The sequence below is a fragment of the Microchirus variegatus genome (assembly GCF_963457635.1).
Source record: "Microchirus variegatus genome assembly, chromosome: 13".
NCBI lineage: Eukaryota > Metazoa > Chordata > Actinopteri > Pleuronectiformes > Soleidae > Microchirus > Microchirus variegatus.
This window is the reverse complement of record NC_139814.1, coordinates 18,686,916-18,710,680: the sequence shown is the minus strand read 5'-3', so window position 1 is coordinate 18,710,680 and position 23,765 is coordinate 18,686,916. Positions and strand designations below refer to the sequence as shown.

At 42.9% G+C, this 23,765-nt stretch overlaps 2 protein-coding genes across 2 annotated transcripts; both read left to right on the top strand.

The window, feature by feature from the left end:
• Window positions 1-10,837: 10,837 nt before the first annotated feature.
• zbtb8b (zinc finger and BTB domain containing 8B) lies at window positions 10,838-14,469 on the top strand (the record flags this gene model as incomplete). The annotated part of the gene is made up of 5 exons (XM_083900223.1): window positions 10,838-10,938; window positions 11,598-11,790; window positions 11,997-12,903; window positions 13,552-13,730; window positions 14,155-14,469. Exons 2-5 carry the CDS (start codon window positions 11,617-11,619, stop codon window positions 14,467-14,469), a joined length of 1,575 nt encoding a protein of 524 aa, XP_083756349.1. The 5' UTR covers window positions 10,838-10,938; window positions 11,598-11,616.
• A 1,105-nt stretch (window positions 14,470-15,574) lies between these two features.
• LOC310935606 (tissue alpha-L-fucosidase-like) lies at window positions 15,575-20,603 on the top strand (the record flags this gene model as incomplete). The annotated part of the gene is made up of 8 exons (XM_083899539.1): window positions 15,575-15,620; window positions 15,734-16,037; window positions 16,748-16,882; window positions 17,376-17,619; window positions 18,903-19,103; window positions 19,788-19,978; window positions 20,065-20,161; window positions 20,246-20,603. 8 exons carry the CDS (start codon window positions 15,575-15,577, stop codon window positions 20,381-20,383), a joined length of 1,356 nt encoding a protein of 451 aa, XP_083755665.1. The 3' UTR covers window positions 20,384-20,603.
• Between the last annotated feature and the right edge of the window lie 3,162 nt (window positions 20,604-23,765).

The window sequence follows — 23,765 nt, the reverse complement described above, 5'->3', positions numbered from 1 at the left end:
AGTCTCTGCTCCTTCCTCACAGGATGGACAGACGGATGGAGGGATGGAGGGATGGACTGAAGGATCCAAGAGTGATCTTGTCGGCCGACCTGAGGGAAACTCTGTGTCCCTCACTCTCTTTGCGTTTTCTCTAACGCTGCGACTTATAAAAGCTTTGTCGTCCTTAGTTACTTCTCGTAACTTGTGATCATTTCTTGTTGTAGTTGTTGTTATTGTTGTTGTTTCTCCTCTTCTGTCTGTGAATCAGTGGTGCCACTTGTTCAACCCCCAAGGGCCCATGACAACTGAGAAAATTCACAAGCGGCTTTAAGTCTTTTTCCTCTATCACTGGCAGCGTCTCACACTTTTTCTCTCGCTCTGTTATTTCTCCCTTGGCTCCTTTTCTCTGTCACATCCACCCAATGACAAAATAGGACTTTGGGCAGAGTTGCCAGTTTTGGCTCCCCCCCGCCTCCGCTGCCTGTCCCTCCTCCCTCCCTTTAATCTGCCCTTCCCTGGCTTGTCACCTTCCCTCCCTCCCTTTTTCACCCCCTTGGGTTTCTGTCTTTCCACCCCTTTGCTCAGTCATCCTCAGCCAATTAGCCTCCAATCTCATCATGCTCTCCTTCTTTTTTTCTCCTCCCAATTTTGTTCTCCTTCTGCTCCTTTAATTATAACCCTTCACAGAACAATGTCAGTATAGGTAGGAGGGAAGGGCAGACCGAAATCCCACAGGTGATTGGGAGAATAAAGGAAGTTTTTATGCGTGAGCAAATAAAGAGCGGTGGGAGAAAATATTACATCACCGATTTAAAAAAAAAAAAAAGAAGTAACCCATGACCTAGAGCAGCTGTCAGTGATCAGGACAGAACCACAGCATGGAGAGAAAACAGATTATCCAGGCTTTTCTCCACTTCATCCTCACAAAAAAACACACGTCATCTTGTTTCAATATTGCTCACTGTGGAGCCCAATCATAATCGCAAGTGATTCCTCGCATTTTTTCGCCGGCCGTGGCCCAGCAGCCCAGTCGCGTGAGTCATCATCCAGATATTTTGACAAATGGAAAGTCACCTGTTAGTTATTTAACACCACAGTGAATCATATAAAACGGAATATTGTTACAATAATACAATTTATCACAGTTTCACAGTGACTACTGCTTTTGACTATACAGTGTTTATAAGCATCGGCCAACACCGGATAATTTACAGTACTTTTATATACCTATTTAACTATTCATTTTATTTACTGTATAACTGTATATTAGGTTCTTAAGGCCCAGATTTGAATTAATATATTTGAAATCATCGAGATACTTCTGTAGGACGTTTTCTGACATAAACACTGACTTTGTCAGGACCAGTATAGTCCTTAATAACCTGGTCCTAATGAGGCAGAATCTCATTAATGAGTAACTGGTTAAATGTGTTTAGGTTGTTCAAATGAATGGAAGCCGCTGCAGTGTGTGTGTGTGTGTGTGTGTGTGTCAGTCGTGCATGCTGTGAAGAGGGCAGGTACAGAGAGGTCAAGAGAGAACTCAGCCGAGTGAGTGTCTGAACATCTGGGGGCTTTGCTGGACAAGATAATACCCCCACCACACACACACACACACACATCCACACACACACACACACACACACACACACACACACACACACACACACACACACACACACACACACACACACACAGCTGCTTGCATTCAGTTCCACTGCCACCGTGGGAAGATTGCGAGTACAGATTGCCATGGAAACACGAGACCCAGGCGCCGGTTGTTGGGAGCGATGCCTGACTGACCCAGCAGTGTGTGTGTGTGTGTGTGTGCGTGCGTGCATGTGTGTGTGTGTGTTAAAGGCGGATGGAGGCCAAGTGGCATGCCCCCTTCCACACAATGCCCAGCTGAGTGTCTCTTCCTGCCTGGCAGACTGGAAGGGTGTGTTAGTTTACACATGCCAAAGTACATGAGCGCAAGATCTTTGTATGTTGTTTTTGGTATTTTTTTTTTTGACAAATAAAGGGGTGTAAGGATTTTTTTTTGCCCCTATTTCTTTGGCCCCCCCCTTTTTTCCCCCCCGAGCTTTGTTTTTTTGTCACTTATATTAGCTGGAACGGACCATTGCCCTTCTGCATTGTATCATATTGTACATTTAAAGTAAGAGCTTAACATGTAACATATGTAGTGTTTGTAAAAAAAAAAACACACACCCAAGTGTCAGTAATCAGTGTGACCATCACCAGAGGGGGAAGCTTACAGTGTGGTGGGTATGAGTCAGGACAAACAGAAAAGAGAAATCCCTCTTCCCCCACCCTCCTCCTCCTCCTCCTCCTCCTCCAAACAACCACCCCCCCCCCCCCCCTCTCAATCCACATATCCTTTCATTACCAGTCATTCCTTAATTCAGATCTGGATCTCATTTCAGCATCAGAAAACAGGGAAGAAAGAGTCTGAAAGAAAAGAGAAAGCTATGAAGTAGGATCCAGTCTGTTGTTATTTTTGTCACCCCCGCTCCGCCGACCCTCTTCTTCAAAGATTGACTTTCTTCTTCGGTATCGCTGATGTTTTCTTTAATGAAATCACTCTGGCTTCACCGTTTTCTTGGCTGCGACGCCTCCCCCGTTGTTTCTCCAGGATTAGACAGGCTCCACGAAAAACACGCACAAAGTGGAAAGTCATTAAGGAGATAAATGAATGAATGAATAAATAAGTTAATTATGAAAATGGTTTCAGGGTTTTGGGTGAGGAAGGAGGAGAGAGAGAGAGAGAGAGAGAGAGAGAGAGAGAGAGAGAGAGAGAGAGAGAGAGAGAGAGAAGAGCTGGCACTGGATGGTGGGATGGAATTCTGTGAGATTTCTGCCGATCTTGGTCGGCCACTTCAAGTCGTCTCCCTCCCATCCCTCCAAACCACAACAAGGCCGCGTCCCTTATTGAAATTAGCAAGCCCATACTTTTACAATTTGCACACACACGCACACATGAGCAAACTGGAATATGAACGTGTGAACGCTCAGGGACACACACGCATGGGCCGAGAACTGATTCATACAAGCAAACACACGCACACGCACACACACACACACACACACACACACACACACACACACACACACACACACACACACACACATTATGCATGCGACTCCCTCACGCGAATGTGGACAGTGCACAGCCAGAATTTATAAGGCACAAACAATCAGCTGAAATGATTGTTCCTGATGCATGACTATTGTTTGAAAGTCTTTGACATGGAACCAGCACAGCAGGGTATTTTATGTGCGTCTATTTCTCTGTGTCCATTTCAAAAGTGAATGATTGACGAGATGTGTCTCGCCTCTCCCTGCCTGCGTGCTCCACTTCCATTATTTTGTACTTTTCTGAAAGAAAAAAAAAAAGAAGCGCAGAGTCCAGCTCATAACCACAAAAAGTAAAGTGAAACGTGTTGAAAGAGACAAAGACGTAAAGTCGGTGTGAACTGTTTCGCATCAAAGTACATAGAGATAACTTTGTTTCTCTGAAAAAGTGCATAAGTATTAACAGGACCGGTGTCAGTATCGTATATAGCTGGCACAAGAGAAGCAAAGCACATGTATTTGTAACGTTCAGCACCAGAGCAATGCAGTGAATGTAAAACACATTTGGACATAAGATATAAAAGTCACAGAATATGAAAATGTGCATAAAAGTAATACATGCAATTTAAAACAAGATCTGCAGCTTTTCTCTTCGTTTTAATTGATTTATTTTTAACGGCGCCAAGTTTTTACCAGATCTTGACGTCCCCCCATATAGAAACAAAAACTGTGCAAAAAAAATTCAAAAAATCTTCCACTCTCTCACAGAGTATCAGTAAAAGATGCTCGGATGCTGATTTTGATCGATCGAGTGCCATCTTTCACTACTTTCTCTTTTCCCTCCAGCAGATGTAAAATCGTCTTTAACGCCCAGCAGTAAGTTTAAATCATGGCAGGTTTATGGTCGTTTGTGGTACATAAATAAATAAATAAATAAATACACATTACCAGTAGAACCCGAGATCAAACGTGATTAAATAACATTAAGCAGATGAAATGTTTGTGCACTGTCTCTGCTGCCTGTGGAGAATCTGTTGAAGGCCAAATGTGGTCAAAAGGAGCGCTGCGTGACGCCCTGCTGCATGACGCCTCGCTGCATGCAACGTCTTATTGACATATACCCAAAAAACTCAGTCCATTCCCTTATTGGTATGAGGCCTTTATAGCAGTCAGCCTGAGGCCGAGCACTCAGTCACTGGGGTAAAGATTGGATTGGCATGGGAACTGGCTCCAGAGTAGTTTGGCACTATCCTGGCTGGACCCATGAGGGAATTATCTGCAGGAATGCATGGGACCTGTGGCACAGTCTGGTCGCGGCCATGATTCAGTCACAGGAACCTGGATTTATGAGACATTCCTAGACTCACCAGGTACAGGATGTCTCCTTAGGGCTGCGGGTTGTTTCCATGATCTGATTAAGCTGAAATAAGGTATGAAAAAGACGGATTCGGACACAGTCAGCGTCAGAGTTTGAGATAACGACGGCTGTGATTTGAGGTGTCAGGATGGCACAAGAGCCAAAGTGATGGGTCATGGTGCCTGTCAGAGAGTGAGGGACACGACAGAGAGAGAGAGAGAGAACAGAGAGAGTGAGTAAATCCTCCCTCCTCATCCGGCTCCCTTAAGCAAAGATAAATAAAGGGGCTAAAAGCTGAAGAGAAGAAGCAGAAAGGAGCTTTTGTGGTTTCCGAGTGGGGTCCCTCTCACGGCGGTTCCCACAGCACTGGGCTCGTGATGACACACACACACACACACACACACACACACACACACACACGCTTGATGGGCCCTGTGACTGCGGTGACTTTCGCTGGTGCCGGGCCCCAGACGGGACGGCGAGGGCCCCAAGAGCCACAGGCAGCCATTGTGCTGTCGCCGCGGAAACCAGCCTCTTCATGTCAGACATGTTTTTCTGTTTGTTTTCTTTTTTATGTCTTTAATGTGGGCAAGGGGGAATGTTTCCCCTCTCATCTGCCTCCCTCCCTCCCCACTGCTCTGCATTATTTCCCCCCCGTACCCATCTTCCTCCTCCTCCTCCTCCCACCAATCCATCCACATTTGTTTCTTCTCTTTTTCCTCCCTCTTGCGCTCCCACTCCCTTTTTACCCTTATGTTGACTGCCCCCTTTCCCCCTGGAGATCATCATTTGTAAAACTCCTCGCTCGGACAGCCCATATCTTTGTCATGGCGGTGTGGCCTCCCCTTCTCACTCAGCTCCTTTTTATCTGTACTCCGTGAGGTTTTGGCACAAACTGGCACTTTTTCATCCTGCACTTAAAAAAAAACAAAAAACAAAAAAAACAACAACAAAACAATGTGCACAACTCTAAAACAACAAAACCTATCCCCAAAAGAATTCTGCCTTTCCCACGCTGAGCCAATTTTCTTCACAAGATTAAACAAACTATCAATAACAAAATGAAAGAAAAGGGGGGGGAAGTGGGGGGTGAAGAAAGAGAAATCTGGTTATGATTCAAGGCTCCAAAACACAGGATGCCCCCAAACTTCTCCAATGAGGGACACAAACATTAAAGAAAAGCCAACTATTACTATTTTTAAGTGTGCAAGAATGTCGCGTGGTGACATGACTCAAAGGCACGCCGGCTTTCATCCGTAATCAGTCCTTTCTGACTGCACTCCTCAGCCACATCAGACGCACGACGCAATCTTTTTATGAGCTGCAGAGAAAGACGAGGAGAAGCAAGGGTGGGTGGGGGGACGGACGTGAAAAATGAGAGAGTTTAAGGCTAATCCGCTCTGTCCCCTATGCCATGCGTGCAACTGTGCCGGGGTTTTAAGAGTCAGCTAACGTTAGCGACAGTAAAACTATAGTTTTCCTCAAGCTGCCGATCATTCAAGTTCACGCAGGAGACTAATTCTTATATCTGCGTTCTATTTTTGTCCAATGTCAAGAGAAACGGTGTAAACGCCTGTGATTTTGAAAGAAAACTGTTCGTGACAAAAAACATTGAATTGATTTCCATTATTGATCCAGAGGAACTTCCGCAGAGCCATAAAACCCTCAAAAAGTGGCGCTCCATCCCTGTCTTATCACGCGTGGCTGCCGCTCTCTGTCACCCTCTCGCTTCCCTTAATCCCTCTTATAACTTTACACCTCAGATTAGGACCTTATCAGGGGGGCATCGTGCCCACACCTCGCCCTGACGGCAGCTCGGAAAGGCAGACGTAAGCCCTTAAAAACCGACATAAAAACTTGCCGCCACTCGACTGCTGGGTAGTTTTTAGTGTTCCCAGAAGGGGATTAGAGTGAGTGTACAAGGAAAGAAAAGAAGACTTTGATGGAGGGAGGGAGGATATAATGACTAACATCATTTTTATCTCCCAGGGGGAATTGGTACGACATTTATTAGTCCTGATAGAGGTTTTCATTATTAAAAATGACGAGAGCTGAAATGAGGGACACTGTGATCTTTGAGTCTGGATCCTTTCAAGATTCTTGTTTTGTTTTTGTTTTTTTCCTCACTGACACCAAAACCATGTCTGTGTTATTCAGCAAAACTAATGGACTGGAACAATTAAGCAGATCTATAAAAAATGTAGGGAAATAATTGACTTTTGTTAGAACTTAAAGCTTTCTCTTTTTTGTTTTGACATGGTTACTGCAGTAAAACCTCAGGTAAATCATTGTCATAGCACTTTTTGATCCATTTTAAACTTTTCATAACTTAACATTAAACTTTCCTCCGTGATTTTTCTCCAGGCCTCTCTATTCTCTGTGTCCAGGTGAGGTTTGATATGGAATTAATTTCTTTCAAATAAATAATTTCAGCTGCATATCTATTAGTTCATGACCCTAACTGAACATCTGTACCTGTTTATTTATCACTTTTTACTAACTGAACTAGCTACATTGTTATAGTTACATGTTTATTTATGTAATGATTTCTCTTTGACGCATTCAGTTGCACCTGTCGCCCTAATGTATTTTGATGCTGTTGCAGCAAACTGTAAATCTGTTATTGTCTATTTCATCTCTTGCATGCAAATATCTGCATAGAGCTATCAAATCATAAATATTTGTTTAGGGTTGGGTGATTTAATTGCTTATACCTGGGGAAATAAGTACAATATATCAGGTTCAAGCATAATCCATATAGGCACATGTCCTATAGCAGGGCTATTCAAGACTTTTCAAAAGGCTGAAATGATTCTGGTACATACATAGACTGTCCACAATTACAGGACTCAACGTGTTGCAAAGTGCCAGAAATGGGTGAAGCTACAGTTTTATTGGCTTTTCAATAATACATTCATTATTTACGGGTTAATGGGCTGCGGGCCGGTCCAAAGTGCTTGAAGGGCCGGTTCTGGCCCCCGGGCCTTAAGTTGAATAGCCTTGTCCTATAGAATAGAATAGAAAGCCTTCATTGTCTTCGCAACAGGGACACATGGAATTACTGGTATATATTCAATGCTTGACACACACACACACACACACACACGAGTGCAAACACATGACAATGCCCTGACAAAGGTTGACACACACAGACACACACACAAATGCATACAATTAATGCGTTGAAGAACCTGTGTCTCTGCTTTTCTCAAACAAGCAAAAGAAAACTTGGTTGAGGCCAACAACACTTGAGAACAAATGACAAGCTCACTGCATATAGTGCACAAAGCGTTCATTCTCGGGCCTGTGGCAAAGACAGTCAGTCAGTCAGTCAGTGCTGAGGCCCTGCTCTACCGGAAGCTTGTGGTCTGGGACGGCTCCATTTACTACTCTGTTCTAGTGCTAAATATACAATAATAAAAAGGCTGGCAGATTATTTCAGACTGGGATACATTTCCTCTTCAGCGCGGGGAAGAAAGGACTCAGCGAGAGACAGACGTCTCCAGATGACTGAGGGACATTAAGTGATAATTACAGAGAGAGATAGACAGAACGAGAAAGATGAGGGTTTTTTTTCCCCTCTCTTGCTTTTCTTTTCCTCTTCCTTGTCCTATGCCACCACAGAGGAAAGTGGTGTCTCCAAACTGAAGAAGGGGCGCCTGCTGTATTAGACTCCCAATGATTGGCTATGATTGCATTGTCTGATCCCATGAGGGATAAAAGGACAACAACACACACACACACACACACACACACACTCTCTCACCACATGCCTGTATTTCATTGCTCAGTGATCAGCGCCTCCTCAGAAGTCGAATATGGCTTTTTTTTTTTAGAAAACATCTTTAGACATGTCGCCATAAAAGAAAATATGATTCAAATTCAAACATTGTCTTTATCTCTTTCAAATTGGCTTTCAGAAACACACACACACACACGCATACATGCATGCATACACACACTCATACTCCCCCGCGTATTCGACTTCACCACCAGTCCACCACACTCCTCTCAGAGCTCTTTGATCCCTGGTCGAGGGTCCTCTCCGTGGTGCCTCTGTCTGAATTCCAGAGATTCTGGGATAATTCAAACGTTTCACGGCACATACTTGGTCCCCCCAGGAGACAGCGGCGGAGATGGAAAATGCCACCATGGTCCCCAGCTCCCTCTCCCTCCATTGTCCCTACTCTTTAATCAGGCCCTCTCTGTGGCTCGCGCTGCCACCGTGGTGTGTTGTCTCAGCCTGGGAAAATGCCGGCCTAAGTGGCTGTTATGTGCTGAGGCGCAGACCACAGGGACCCAGAGGGGTGCTGCTGGAGCCCTCTGTGCCAGCCGCGGGTCTCAGAGTGGCTAACACACACAATGAGTGAGGTCCCAAATCTGGATGTAACCTCACATAACAGCCAGTGCTGCATCTATTTACTTTCTAGGATGAGCTGCGACGCGTAAATCAATCGTCGTAATAATCATAGGCGTATGCAAAAAACCCAGCGATAAATCACAAATATTATTTATTCCAAAATGGTTACTGGGTGTAAACTAGCATTAAAGTGCCATACAGATATGGCAGCATTGCAGAAAATCCACTGCGATTGTTTGGCCGTGAAAGGTCTGTGGAGAGGGAGTTTCCTGCACTTATGTCAACACATGACCAAAACAAAGGCCTTGTGTTTCCCTGAGTCAGAGAGAGAGAGAAGAGGGTCAGGAACGAGTGCCACCTCAGAGTTGAACCCATTACATCTTCGTTTTTGGGGACAGACTGGTGGCAGGCCTGGGCAGCAGGGTCAACCGACGGTTGGCCTGCCCTCAGCTGGACATAACGCTCCTCCAGGTCAAGTTTACAAAGACTCAGTCAGACCCTATACTGGTTTATACTAGTTTATATTTAGTGCTTACAAGCGTGAACTGAGTTTTTATGATGTGCCATAAATTTCATTTTGAAAAGAGGTTGAGTATGGAGGCCCATGTACGCCTACTCTGTGGTTTCTCCAGGCCACCACGAAGCCTTTGTATTCAGTCTGTTTGCCATGGGAAAATATCTGAAACAAATAAGTTGCCTGGTCGGCACCCATCATTGTAAAAAACACTTCTAAGAACTGTGGATTGTGCTGGGAGGGTGTGGCACAGTGCTTAAGGAACTACTTGTTTACTCTTGCGATGTCAGAAAATAGAAAAGGAACTATTTTTCTCTCCAAGATGGAAAGCGAATAAACAAGTATTCTTGAGTAGACATTGTGGGCAGGCGTGAGCCGCCTGTGGTCGTGCAGCGGCATGCCGCTCTTCATATGAGCAAGGGGTATGACGCTTTGAGGTTCTTCTCCAAAAACATGGCCACCATCATCGTCATCATCATAACTATCGATGAAAACTGTGGTGCCAAACTTTTAGAAACAAACAAATCCAGTCCACCGACAAATGGGCTCACACGGTGCCGCTCAAGCTCATACAGCTCCGCACCACTCTCTCTCTGTGTTTGTCGGTGTAGCTGTGTTTTGTTTCTGTGACATTCTGATGCTGCACAAAGTCTGACGCACTTTACGCCACGACTGAGGGAGGCAAGGTGGAAAAACAACAACTATATACATTGTTCAATCAGAGCTGCTCCTGCTCCTCCTGCACAGGGCTCGGGTGGGTGAGGTCCTGGGCCTCTGTGCTTTGCTCATGCCTGGGGCTGTTTAGCTTCTGAGCATGGTTCTATCATCTCTTATACTGCCTGGTTTCCTGTCCTGTGGGGCTCTATGGATTTGAGTCCTTGCCCTGCCACTAGGAGTCGACTGTAATTCCATGCTACATCCAGTGACAAGCTCTACACACACACACACACACACACTCATAATCCCCTCTACTAAAAAAACGTTTTTGACACTTTGGCCTGAAGCATTTTTCATTTAATTTGTAAAACACTTTCCTGTATTCTAGTTTAGTCTAATAAAGAGATTGCGATACAGACACTATATATTATGCACATTGTTAATATCATTCTTTAATTTAATGAATCTGTGTCAGTGTCATGCAGTTATAAATTGTATTATTATATTTTAAGACATCAGTTCAATGCCAGACACTTCATAAGCTAAATGTCCATATATCATTTAAAACTGAATTCAATCGAGCTGACATGAAGAAGGGTTATTTTATAACATGAAAATATCATATATATTTAAGTATGTCTGCATCGCAGATTATGGCTATAAAGTATGCACAGTACACATGGTAAATCTGTATATTGTTCATCTCAAAGCAAGACATCCTGTTTTTCTTGTCATACTATGAGATCGTGTGAATTTTAATCCAATATTAATACTTTTTTTTTATTATTATTATTATTTTTAAACACCTCATAATGGTATACGGTGCATTTTGACGCGTCTGGGTTTCTCGGCCGTTGATTGGTCGAAAGACATGACGTCACAGTTTGCTGAAGCGGATGTTGATGGCTGAGGAAGGGGACGCGAGACGATGAGCCTTATCGGTGTCGGTTTTTGTGTTATATTAAACACTTTGTGATATTCTGACGCATAATTATTAAGGTGAGGCAACATTGTATTGTGTGTTGTGCGTCACCGTGCGGCGACGGGCTTCGCAAACTGCAGCCAGTGCAGTTAGTCCATTGTTTTCCCTCATTAGCTGCCCGTCGCTAGCAACACAGGCTAGCATCATGCCATGTAGACATAAACAAAGGAGGGATGTTTGGCTGTTTCTACTGTTTTTTATATCATATGCCAAACATATTCGCCTTTGTGTGGTTTGGTCTCAGCAACCTAAAAACAACAACAAGCGTTTTGTTTCATTAAACGTTGAAAATAGGAAAGTGCAATGTGAGATTTTCTATACAGTTTGTGATTTATAATGTATACAATTGAATTTAGTACTTGCACATTATGACGTTCAATCTAGTTAACATTGTTTGGTATCTGATCTAGATTGTCTTAGGTTGTACTGCATGCTTTTTTAATGTTATGTAATTGTGTTGCTATGGTATGGAAAACAATGGCTCATTGAGAGTGACTGTGTAATTGTTTCTCCACATACAAGCTGTTGTTACATCTCCCACCAAAAGACATACACATATTAAGAAAATGATGATGATGTCTCGTAGCCTTGACAATATATCGTCGTCCTTCCATGTCCAATACGAATCATAACTTAACATAAACTGACTTACCCTTCTCTTCTCTCTCTCTGGAAGGGTTCACTAAGGTGTGAACATGGAAGTGCCATGCTACCTGCCCAAACTGCTCTTTGAGCTCAACGAGCAGCGTAAGCGAGACTTCTTCTGTGATTGCAGCATCCTCGTCGAAGGCCGGGTCTTCAAGGCACATCGTAACGTGTTGTTTGCTGGCAGTGGCTATTTCCGGGCTCTGCTGGTTCACTACCTGCAGGTGAGATAAGCCATTTCACAGTGTATTTATTTGCTTCAGTAGTGTTGGGCATGACTTAAAACAAATGTCATGATCTAGGTAGGATCATGGATTTGAATTTACTGATGTCTGAGGAAAATAGATACATTTAAAGCAGTTAAGGTAACTATAAGAATTTGCTATGTCAAATAAATCACTTCCTAATTGTCTCTTCTGTCTCTTTCCAGGATAGTGGTCAACGCTACAGCACAGCATCTCTGGACATCGTAACAGCCGATGCTTTCTCAATCATCCTGGACTTTCTCTATTCTGGCCGCTTGGCCCTGAACAGGAGCAACGTCATTGAGGTGATGTCTGCTGCCAGCTACTTGCAGATGACCGATCTAGTAAACTTCTGTAAAGGATACATCCGCTCATCTTTGGAAATCTGCAACAAGGAGAAGGAGAGGAACACAGAAAAGGAGGACCAGGGTCAGGATGGAGGGATGGGTCCTGCAGACAGCGGCACTCCTGCTGCGGGAATCTCGAGTGGTGCCGGGACGGCCGAGCCACATTCACAGGTTGCAGAGGCGGACAAAGGGGCGGGTTTAGGTCCAGAGTCTGTGACCTCAGCCAGAACTCCCTTGTCAATCCCTGTAGATACCCCTCCAGGGACCAGCAGGGACCTGGACAGCGACTACCAGTCTAGGGAGGAGTTTACATCCGAGAGCGAAGCACAAAAGGGACACATGGATCAGACAAACCGCTCATCCTCCTCATCCTCTGCTTTGACCCCAGAGCTAGTGAACCCCAAGATTGAGTACGATCCCGATGAAGAACTTATGGAGTCTCCTGACACCAAAGAGCTGACCTCGTTTCCTGGGCCCTCTTTGCATAATCCACATCATAACAGGCTACTTCCCCCAAGTCCCAATGAGCGCTCCTCTTTGGGATACAGCCCATCGTTTAATACCAGGCAGATGATGGAGATGTTGGCCAGAGGTGAGGGCCCTAGTCCTATGGGGGACAGAGTGGGGCAGCGCTTTACCCAAGGACTAGGCAGCAGCACAGGAGGAAGCAGAATGGATGAAGGTTTAGGGTTTGCAGGATCATCTATCATGGAGATTCAGTCTGACTGGCTTGGAGAGGACACAGGTAATTAACAATATCAGATGGTAAATCAATCAATCTTTATTTGTATAGCCCACAGTTTACAAAAGATAGTTTGTCTCACGGGACTTCACAGGGTTGGTAACATCCTCTGTCCTTAGACCTTCGACCAGGGTAAGGAAAAACTACCAGGGAAAAAACCCTTGTAACAGGGAAAAGGGTAGAAACCCTAGGGAGAACCACAGGTGAGGGATCCACTCCCTGGATGGACAGACGGGCAGTAGATGTTACCCAAAACATACAATACATAATAACAAGAATAAAAAGTGAAAAGTCTTTAGATGCCAGGATCTGGATCACTGGGTTTGTCACAGCCTGTAGCGAAGGCTGTTGTGGTCAGAGACTTGGGGATAAAGGAGGAAAGGAGTTACAGTAATCCAGCCTAGCGATTATAAAGGTGTGGATAAGTTTCTCAGAGTCTTGTCGTGATATAATATGTCTAATTGTCTTGATGTTGCGAAGGTGGAAGAAGGCTGTTCTACATATATGCTTGATGTGTTCATCCAGTGATAAATCCTGGTCAAACAGGACTCCTGGGTTCCTTACTGTAGTGCAATGGCTAAGGCTGACACATTTTGCAGTGTTGTCCTCATGACATAGGTTTCAACAGTTGGTCTCTGTCTCCCCCTGCAGGTGATGGATTGGTAGTGCCAGTGAAACTCCACAAGTGTCCATTCTGCCCGTACACAGCCAAACAGAAGGGCATCATGAAGAGACACATTCGCTGCCACACAGGAGAGAGACCCTTCCCCTGTCCAATGTGCGGCAAGAGGTTCACTAGGCAGGAGCACCTTCGCAGCCATGCCCTGAGTGTACGAATGATTTAATTTGCTGAGGAAGATCTGACACTGACTGGTTTTTCTGTTTTCGCTGTGAAAACTCACTTGCACTGTGGGATAACTCAGTTTTAGGGTGATCCGATGAATTTGGCAGGTCCACAATATTAACCAGCAATTGTGTCAACTATTAGCAAAAAGAAGTATGTCTACAGTAACAAATGTTGTTTCATTTTCATTTCCTCTTTCTTGGGCCACAAAATGGCCTGTTCAATGCTGCTTACAGTCCTAGTTCAGTTTGTTATTGTTTGTATAGCCAGTAATTACTAGCAGTTAGTTGTAAACCGTTCATTTTCAGTCCATTAATATTAAAAGCGCATATTTTATTGCTCTTCGTGTACAGTATAATAATCTAAACTCATTTTTATACCTCATCATTCTCACTGTGAATTATCTGCAGGTCCACAGACACTTCTGGCCGGTGTCTTGCAAGAGCTGCAGGCGAACCTTCACTGGATCTGGCGTTTCTCCAGGACTCAGGCGCTTCGGCATCTGTGACAGCTGCAACTGTGTGACCACCACTCACGACGATTCCGCTCCTGTTCATGCTGCCAGCCAGCCGGAACCCATGGAGCGTGCAGACGGAGGCACGGACTGGTCCAGTTTTATGGACGACGTGGATGAGGTGGAGGTCGGCAGAGTTGAGGACTTGGTGGAGAAACAGATGCTTGAGAGGCAGCTTGCTGTCTGCGCTGATGTTGGCCACACACTGTGAATCTGTAGTCCTCTCGGTGAAGATGGCTCCACTTAAATCGCTGTGCTGCTTTTCACTGTGGCCCTACTGTTATTGATGTTAAATTATTGCTGTACAATGAGCTTATTTATTAATATTTCACTGCAAAATGATTCCTTTTCATTATTGAACATACTGTGCTCCTGTGATTTGCGTATCAGTGCACCATTGAGAAATTAATGTTGGTGATTTCTACAAATCAGAACTGTGCTCTTTAAAGCAACACAATGTAGGATTTCGACCTTCAAATAATGTCTCCAAGATCATTTTGATGGTCCAGCTTTAATTCGAGGAGAATGGCTCCACATTACCTGATGAGTTGGCACAATGGAACTTTGGGGCTCACATCGGCACCATGATGACGCAAAAAGAACTACACGAGTTACTTTAACTTTGTGCCAGTGTCTCTGTGTTCATGATCAAGTCCAGATTTGCTTGAACTCTGTACATAAAGAAAATGTTATACTTTCAAAGTTTTCTAGATCATTATGAACCACACAGAAGATGGATAAAGTAGCTTATTGTTATCGATTCCAGATTAAAACTCATCTCTACTGTTGGTATTCTTTAGAGACTTGTTCTCTTGTTCATTTCCCTGCTGATTTGCATTAAATGGGAGTTGGGCAGGCGTGAACTCAAACCCTAACCAAATGACCCCAACTGGAAAGAAGACCATCCTTCATTTTCTTCCCTTTTGGTAATACTTACACATGCACACACACACTTAAACTTTTACTGTTCAGACACTTCTTTGGCAATTAACATAGTTACCCTCACCTTAAAGGCACTCATTGGGAGGGTGTGTCAGTCACAGTGAAAAATTTCAATTATTGCTTGTCATGTTAAAGATGAGTGCACAGGTGCAACAGAAAAAGCCCATTCTGATCAGGATTTAAGTTTGTTGAAATGTAAAGGACAGATTCATCATTTCTACACTCATCACAGTTTTTGTCCATATACTGTTTGAGCTTAAGGGTCGTGTTGTCTTTGTTCTCTGTGTTTGTCTTGGTATTGCCTACATTAATAGAAACGCTGTCACCAGTGACGATTGGGTAACACGACGTTGAACATGTGTCATGTGCCATAGATGTCACCTGATGCAGCGGGGTTATTGGTTTCCTTTCAACCGGAGAGTAGACGAGATAAACTGGACAGACGAGATCCGCTCTTCACAAATGCATGATGTCTCTTCATCTGCCACCTGCCCGCTTTATTGCTATAATTTGCGTATTTTCTCTTTTTCTAGTTGGTAAAGCTGCGCGTTACGACCCAAACTGGGCCAGTCTGGATGCCAGACCTTTACCAAAGTGGTACGACGAGGCGAAGATCGGCATTTTCATCCACTGGGGGGTGTTCTCGGTCCCCAGCTTCGGAGGGTTCAGTGAGTGGTTCTGGTACTGGTGGAAAACCGCGGGGCGCCCAGAGCAGGCTGCCTTCATGAAGAGAAACTACCCGGCGGACTTTCAATACACAGATTTTGCCAAAGAATTCCACGCAGAATTTTTCAATCCGGACGCATGGGCAGATATCTTCAAAGCATCGGGAGCCAGGTATGATCACCTGCTATTACCTGACAGAAATCACTACTTTAAATGAATAGTTTTTGGTTAAAGTGTGGTTGTAGGATTGTGTTGTGGGTGAAAGTGCACATGACTCGTGTTCAGTTTCAACAGGGACAACAAAAAAGATTCTAGCTAAAATCCTCTAGTTTAAATCTGGGATCTTCCCTAACCAAAGTCCATAGAGTTGTTGATCCAACGCTGCCTGCATCCGTAAATGTGCTTTTTTATGATTTTGTCTGGGTTTACCTAAAATGTACACGGTACGTAAACGATTAACGATTTGGTGTCTCTTTTTTTTGAAAAAGTTCAACATAAACACGGCATTGTTTCAGGAAATGTAATAAATGTAGTACACATGCCAGACCTGTGCGTGGCGCTGTATTACTCAGATAGAGCAAAAACAGAGGAGAAGTCCTTCTTCTTTTTTTTCTTTTTTTTCTTCAATAAAGTTTTATTCAAACGTCATACGTCACAGATATACAATAAACTAAGCCATGTAAACTAGATAAGTTGTCCTAAACAATCTACAAGTCATACATTTGTTAAGGTTTTGGTAAAATATATATTAAAAAAAACACTTATTACTATTATTAGTATTATTATTATTCTTATTATTAATAATAATAAGAATAATAAGAATAAGAATAATAATAATAAGAATAATTATAAATAAATAAATAAATCCTATCCCTTTGCAGGTATGTGGTGTTCACATCCAAACACCATGAAGGATTCACCAACTGGCCGTCGGCAGTCTCCTGGAATTGGAACTCGGTGGACGTCGGTCCTCACCGGAACCTGGTGGGAGAACTGGCTGCAGCTGTCAGGAAGACGTAAGTACTGTATACAGGATTGCTGCAGCAATTTGACATTTACATTTATCATAGGTTAGTTTAGTAATAGGTGTTAAAGGTAATGTGGGATTGTAAACAGTTAACATTGAAATTGCAATCATTTTTGCTTGCACCTGTGTTCGTGTCCGAGTCCCTCTCGGCAGTTTTAAAAGGAAGTAGCTTGTTTTGTACTTTCTTTTGCAAATGGGTGTATAAAGATAGCCTACCACATGCCACAACCTCTGTCTACCAACCTGTCTGCACTGTTCCCAAACAACATGCCTGTCACATGATAATCATGATGTACTGAAAGAGAAACACGGTGGTAACACTTTGTTCTGACACATCCTGTTTGCACAGCGAGAGCAAATATCCACATAATAATCTGAACACAACAGAGAGGAGTCAGAGACTATAACATAGGCTGTACATTAAGACAATGTAAAACAAGGAGTGCAAGTATTTTGTGCTTCTTTTCCCCCCCTGTCACTAGATCTCTGCGTTTGGGTCTCTACCACTCTCTCTATGAGTGGTACCATCCCTTGTACATGTTGGATAAGTCCTCCGGATTCAAGTCTCAGCATTTCGTTGCCATGAAAACTCTTCCTGAGCTTGTGGATCTCGTAACGACTTACAAACCTGATTTGATCTGGTCTGATGGGGACTGGGAGGCAGAAGATACGTACTGGAACGCCACCAACTTTTTGGCCTGGCTCTACAATGACAGCCCAGTCAAGGTGACTCACACACACACACACACACACACACACACACACACATTCTTGTACTTGCTGCATACTGAGGACTGCGTTGCTGACAAAGTGAGGACCAGCATTTCCACTTTATAAATCAACACAATTACAAATATCTACTTCATGAATGACATCTATAAAGAACTACTGGTTGCAGTACCATAAAATGTCTGCAGGTGGAGCCCTAGAGCAAAAAGGGCTGGAAAACATTACTTTTTTTTTATTATTATGATTTTTTTGGTCCAAAATTTTACAAAAAAATGTCTGCCAAAATTAAAAAAAAAAATTTGACCAAAATATTTTGGTCCAAAATTTGACCAAAATATTTTGGTCCAAAATTTGACCAAAAGATTTTGGTCTAAAATTTGACCAAAAGATCATACTTGTACTTGTCATACTATGTCGACCAAAATTTTAACACATTTTTGACAAAAAAATGTTGGTCCAAAATTTGACAAAAAAAATACTGGTCCAAAATTTGACAAAAAAAAATGTGTCCAAAATGTGACAAAAAAAATGGTCCAGAATTTGACAAAAAAAAAATTGTCCAAAATTTGACAAAAAAAAGGTCCAAAATTTGACAAAAAAATGGTCCAAAATTTGACCAGAAAAATGTGTCCAAAATGTGAAAAAAAAATGGTCCAAAATTTGACAAAAAAAAAAGGTCCAAAATTTGACAAAAAAAATACTGGTCCAAAATTTGACCAAAAACATTTTGGTCCAAAATTTGACCAAAAACATTTTGGTCCTAAATTTGACAAAAACGTCATACTATACTATGTCGTCCAAAATGTGGATTTTTTCTTTGACAAATTGAGTATAGCATGTTATAGCAACCTAGGGAAGTGATTTCAATGAAAACAAAGTGAGGACCGGCCAAAATGTCCTCACATCGTAAAAATGACCTCACTTTGTTGGTAAAAAACCCTCACTGGTCCTCAGTATGCTGCAAGTACAAGAACACACACACACACACAGGTTTCTGCAGCTATTCCTCCCATTGGCTTCCTAACCTTAGCTATAACCATTTAATGCCACACTAAAAGTGTAAAGTTAAACAGTTACGAAATTAAGTTTGCCTGATTAGGACCAAGTTTTGGTCCTGGTTAGGACTTCTGGTCTTCACAAGGTCAGTGTTTATGACAGAAAAGTTCCTAAAGAGTACAAATACAAGTACAAACACACACACTTGGACATGGATATCAACCAAACAATTGTGTAGTGTGACCCAAACAAAAAATTAATCAAAATTATGAATGTTTCTTCAGGACGACGTGATTACCAATGACCGGTGGGGTAAGAGTTGCCACTGCAAACATGGAGGCTACTATAACTGTGATGACAGGTACTCGCCAAGTACAATTCCAGACCACAAGTGGGAGAAATGCCAGACTATTGACACCCTTTCCTGGGGCTACAGAAGAGACATGCAGTTCAAGGAAGTCATGACTCTACCTGCCATCATAAAGGTGAAAGTCACAAGTCAGTTGTCACCCACAACTAAGGGGCTGTTCTCATGCTACATTTGCATTTCATTAACATTTTTAGTCATTTGGCTGATGGTGTTATCCAAAGTGATGCTTTGAAAAAAAACTACACACTGTGTGTGTACATTCTCAGAGTCAGAGTATCACAAGTCGTTTAAAGGCACCATATGTAAGAATGTGGCCAAAAACAGTTACTACACTCAAATTCAAAACACAGAGGTCTTTTAGGTTTCGTTTTTCTCCTCCATTGTAGCTTAGACATACTGTAAATGGCAACCCGTGGTCGCTCGGCAGATGAGACTCTACTGACTGCAATGATTGGTAGACTGCGGTAGGTGGCGCCACATGCCAAAACATGAATTCAAAACATAAACAAGATTTGCAGTCTGCAAAAGATTTTTTAATGCGAATATTTTGGCTGTACTGTTGGATATTAGGAGGATTTTACGATCAGTCGCATTAGATTCATTACATAATGCACCTTTAAAGTGCTACCTGCATTCCAAAAAAACTTGATTTGTTTTTATCTTGATGCAACATGATTGCACCAGGAAATCATAGAAAATAATGTTTTTGTGTGTGCGAAATAGACCGACCCTATCATAAGTTATTTTGTGATTCCCTAGCTGTCGGGCTTTGCGTTAATCAAACACTTTCTTCCCTTAGGACATGGTGAATGTGGTGTCAATGGGTGGCAACTACCTTCTAAACATCGGGCCTATGTCAAACGGAATGATTGCCCCGGTGTTTGAGGAGAGGCTGAGAGGACTTGGTGCCTGGTTGGACATAAATGGAGAGGCGATATATGCCTCCAGTGTCTGGCGGGTGCAGACAGAGAACAGCACTGTCGCTCTCAGGTGAGACCGCCTTCATGTAAACGTTCTCTTTTATTGTCGTGTGAAATCCTGTTGCAGTTTGGTTTAACCGCTATTTTCTGTTCAAGGTACACTGCCAGAAACAGTACAGTCTATGCCATCATCTTTGATGGTTCGCCATTCATATTAAAACTTACAACACCGAAGACGTCTGGAGCAACAAAGGTAAGCCTTACACACTGCGCTGTCTGTCACTGTGAACTTCATTGTTTGTCAAAACTCTATACAGTCTTTTTCTTGCATCCGTAGGTGACGCTTTTGGACTATCCTGACAAGCCACTGAGGTGGGAGCCACTGACACAATCAGCTGGATTATTGATTCTCATGCCCATTATGCCGCCATCTCCTGGAAAATCCTGGACCCTGAAGCTGGAGGGTGTAGCCTAACATTAGGGGGGCAACAGATGACAGTATGAACTGTATTATATTGTGCCATTGGCAAGTCTGTTGCACTGATTTTCATGTAACTGTATAGACGGAGTTATTCGGACAATGATAATGGTTTTGGTTTTGTTCAGTTTTTATTCATAGTGGCATATTTTACTTTCGTTTTATTTCATATTGGGCATTTTTATGAATATTTTGGCTGTACCCGTGTTGATGATGAGTTCAGTTTGTTATATGAACATTATTCCTGAGTCTCTGTGACATATTAGGAGGATTTTATGGCCAGTTGTTTTAGATTTATTACATAATGCACCTTTAAGTTTTTCAGAATAAAGTCTCATTTCATGTTCAATGTTCTTCCCATCTTCCCATATTTATTTATGTAGAGGGGGGTTTAGTTTACTGTGATCCTAACTCCAACACAATAGGTGGCGGTAATGAGCCCTTTACACATATTTACCACACGCCGTAAAACGGAGAAGAAGATCGAAGGACCACAGAAGAAGAAACGACAGTATTTACGACTTTGTCGTGGGGGCCGTTCGTGTCGAACGAGACGGGGAAGACATGGGCAAGTCACGGGATTTGAGTGAGTTTGAGCGGGGTTTGATAGTGGGACTCCGCAGTGCCGGCTGCAGCATCTCTCAAACCGCGAAGACGCTAGGGTTTTCCAGGACCGCCGTGTCCCGAGTTTACCGGGATTGGTGCATGAAGCGGAAGACGTCCAGTCACCGGGGGTCCTGCGGGAGAAAGCGCCTCGTCGACGAGACCGGCGAGAAGCGTATGGAGAAGGTGGTGGAGTCGAACCTCCAGGCGACGAGCGAGCAGATCCAGAATCTGTATAACAACAGCGGGTCAGAGAAGCCCATCTCTCTCACCACCACTCGGCGGACCTTGAAGCGACTGGGCTACTGCCGCAAGACGCAGCAGCGGGATTCACTCATCGCGGCCGGGCTGGAGGCGTTAGCGTCGTACGCGACCGGCTCGAAACAACCGGACAGCAACACGGGCGCAGCGTGCGCGGAACAGAACGACCCAGAAACACAAACTGACTCCTCCGCAGAGGCTGTGTGTAAGGACAACAATGAGCCGAGCCGAAAGAGTCAGTCCACCACAGTGGAGGTCGTGTGCGGGGACGATAAAGACCCGGAATCAGTGACTCGGACCACCGAGGATGTTTGTCAGGATGATAATAACCCGGACTAAAAAAAAAAAGACCGAGTTTTCCACAGACGTCGTGGATGTAGTAACAAATCGTATGCCTTCTCTAGATATTGGGACCACGAATATGCTCACTTGGTGCTCTTGTGTTCAAGTGTGTAACAGTTAGGAGGGTTTTTTGTGCAGAAGTTGAATACACAATCAATAAGTACACCTGTGTAAGTGTAACTGCTTTAATATAATCTAGTAGAAAGAGCATTTTTAAATGTAATCGAGGCAGGAGCCTTGTTTTATGATAGCCGTCATTGCACGCCGCCATGTTTCTACGGCAGCCCGAATGGACAAATTAGCTGGAGCGCGCTTTTGTCGGGCTCACGGTAGGTCTGTGCAAAACTCTGCTGAAGGTTGTCGTGGAGTAAGTCCGTCAGTCAATTTCACTTTGTTTCTTTAAAAAAATATCTGTGTATTAAACAAAGGAAATTACTGTACTTTAAAAACAACAATAATAATATCAACCTGACTCAGTCTGTCGCCTTGCATCTACCAGTATTCTGCAGTGTATCGACAGACGTAAGGGATACCAAAAAATAAATAATGAATTCAAATAACAATAAGTATTGTCTTGTATTCTCTTTAATCTCTCTCATACCTGATTTATCACAGGAAATATATGTGGTTCTTGATGAGATGAACAGTAGGTGGGTTACATTTGATCATGGTCAGTATTTTTTTTTTCCTTTTAAGACACATGCAGGCATCATTTTTCCCAAACAATAGTTTTAATTGGAATATGATGTTGACTATTATACCTTCCACTATCGTAATCATGATTATATAATTATGTAGTCATCAATGACATCATACATGGCAGTGGAGAGAATCATACAGATCACACAAGAGGAGAGTTCAAAGTGAAAAGGTGAGCTTTAATTACCTATTTCTGCAGGAAATTTACAAAGTGTTGCATGCATTAGCTTTGTCATACAGGTCCAGTCCAGTCCAGTCCAGCTGAAATTGCTTTCCTAACGTCAGTCTGAGACCAACACACACGTGGTGGCTTCTGCCAGTGATTTTCCAGCTACAAGCAAACTCGGCATACTCCAGATATCTTCCAAAATGCGTCTGCCACTCATCAGAGCCATTCAGAATGACGTCCAAAAGCGTTTTGCCGGTGACGGTAGACCCTGAACCGATTGCTGCAGCAATCATTCTGAACCAAAGTTCAAGACCACCTGTACTGAGAGGGTCGAGGTATGATTTCATTAATTAATATTGTCCTGTGTCTTTTCAGCTGTGCGGGACTGCTTTTCACTGCAAATTGAACAAGGATGAACTCTACTAACTCTGAGAACCAACTGATGCTGAAAAAAAAGAGAGTAGTACTCTAAACATGTACACAGAAGGGCAGAACAGGGTTTTTTTGTTTGAGGTTTTATAGCTGCTGCTATTTGTTTGACTTGTTTTGGAGTTGTTTTGACATGTTTTGTAATTTGAACATAGTCTGATATCAGACTTTAATTAAAAATAATGAATGTGAGATGTGTGTCCCCTTGTCATTTTTGCATGATACAGGAAAAAAACCCAACCTTGTTAAAAAGTAACTAAGCAACTTAGTCAATTTTAAACAAGCTACTTTTTTACTTTTACTTGAGTACATTTGTAGACCAGTATTTTTACTTGTACTTAAGTAAAATTCTATCAAAATAGTGGACATACTAGGCTATGATCTTTTGTTCCTCATTTTGGATGCCTTTTTAACTTTGATAATACTTTGGCCAGGTAGTCTGGGACGATCCCTTTTGGGTGCCAGCCTCCTCCAGGGAGCACCGGTTTGAATCCCACCACTCACAGTAATCATCACATTGCTGGAGTCGTTTTAGACGACATACTATACTATGACTATGAAGTCATAATACAGTAGTATGCAAAGGTTTGGGCACCCCTGTCAATGATTTTCCTTTATAAATCATTGGTTGGATAAGAAACTTCAGTTAATTATATCACATAGGAGACAAACACATACACATAAATAACGTTTATATGATTTATAGAAAGTGTGCAAGAATTATTGAAAAAAAATTAGGCATGTGAATACATTTAGACACCCTTGTCATTTTATTGATTTCAATAACTTAAGCACTTGGAACTCAAAATTGGTTTGGTAACCTCAGTGACCCTTGACATCCATACACAGGTGAATCCCATCATGAGAAAGGGTATT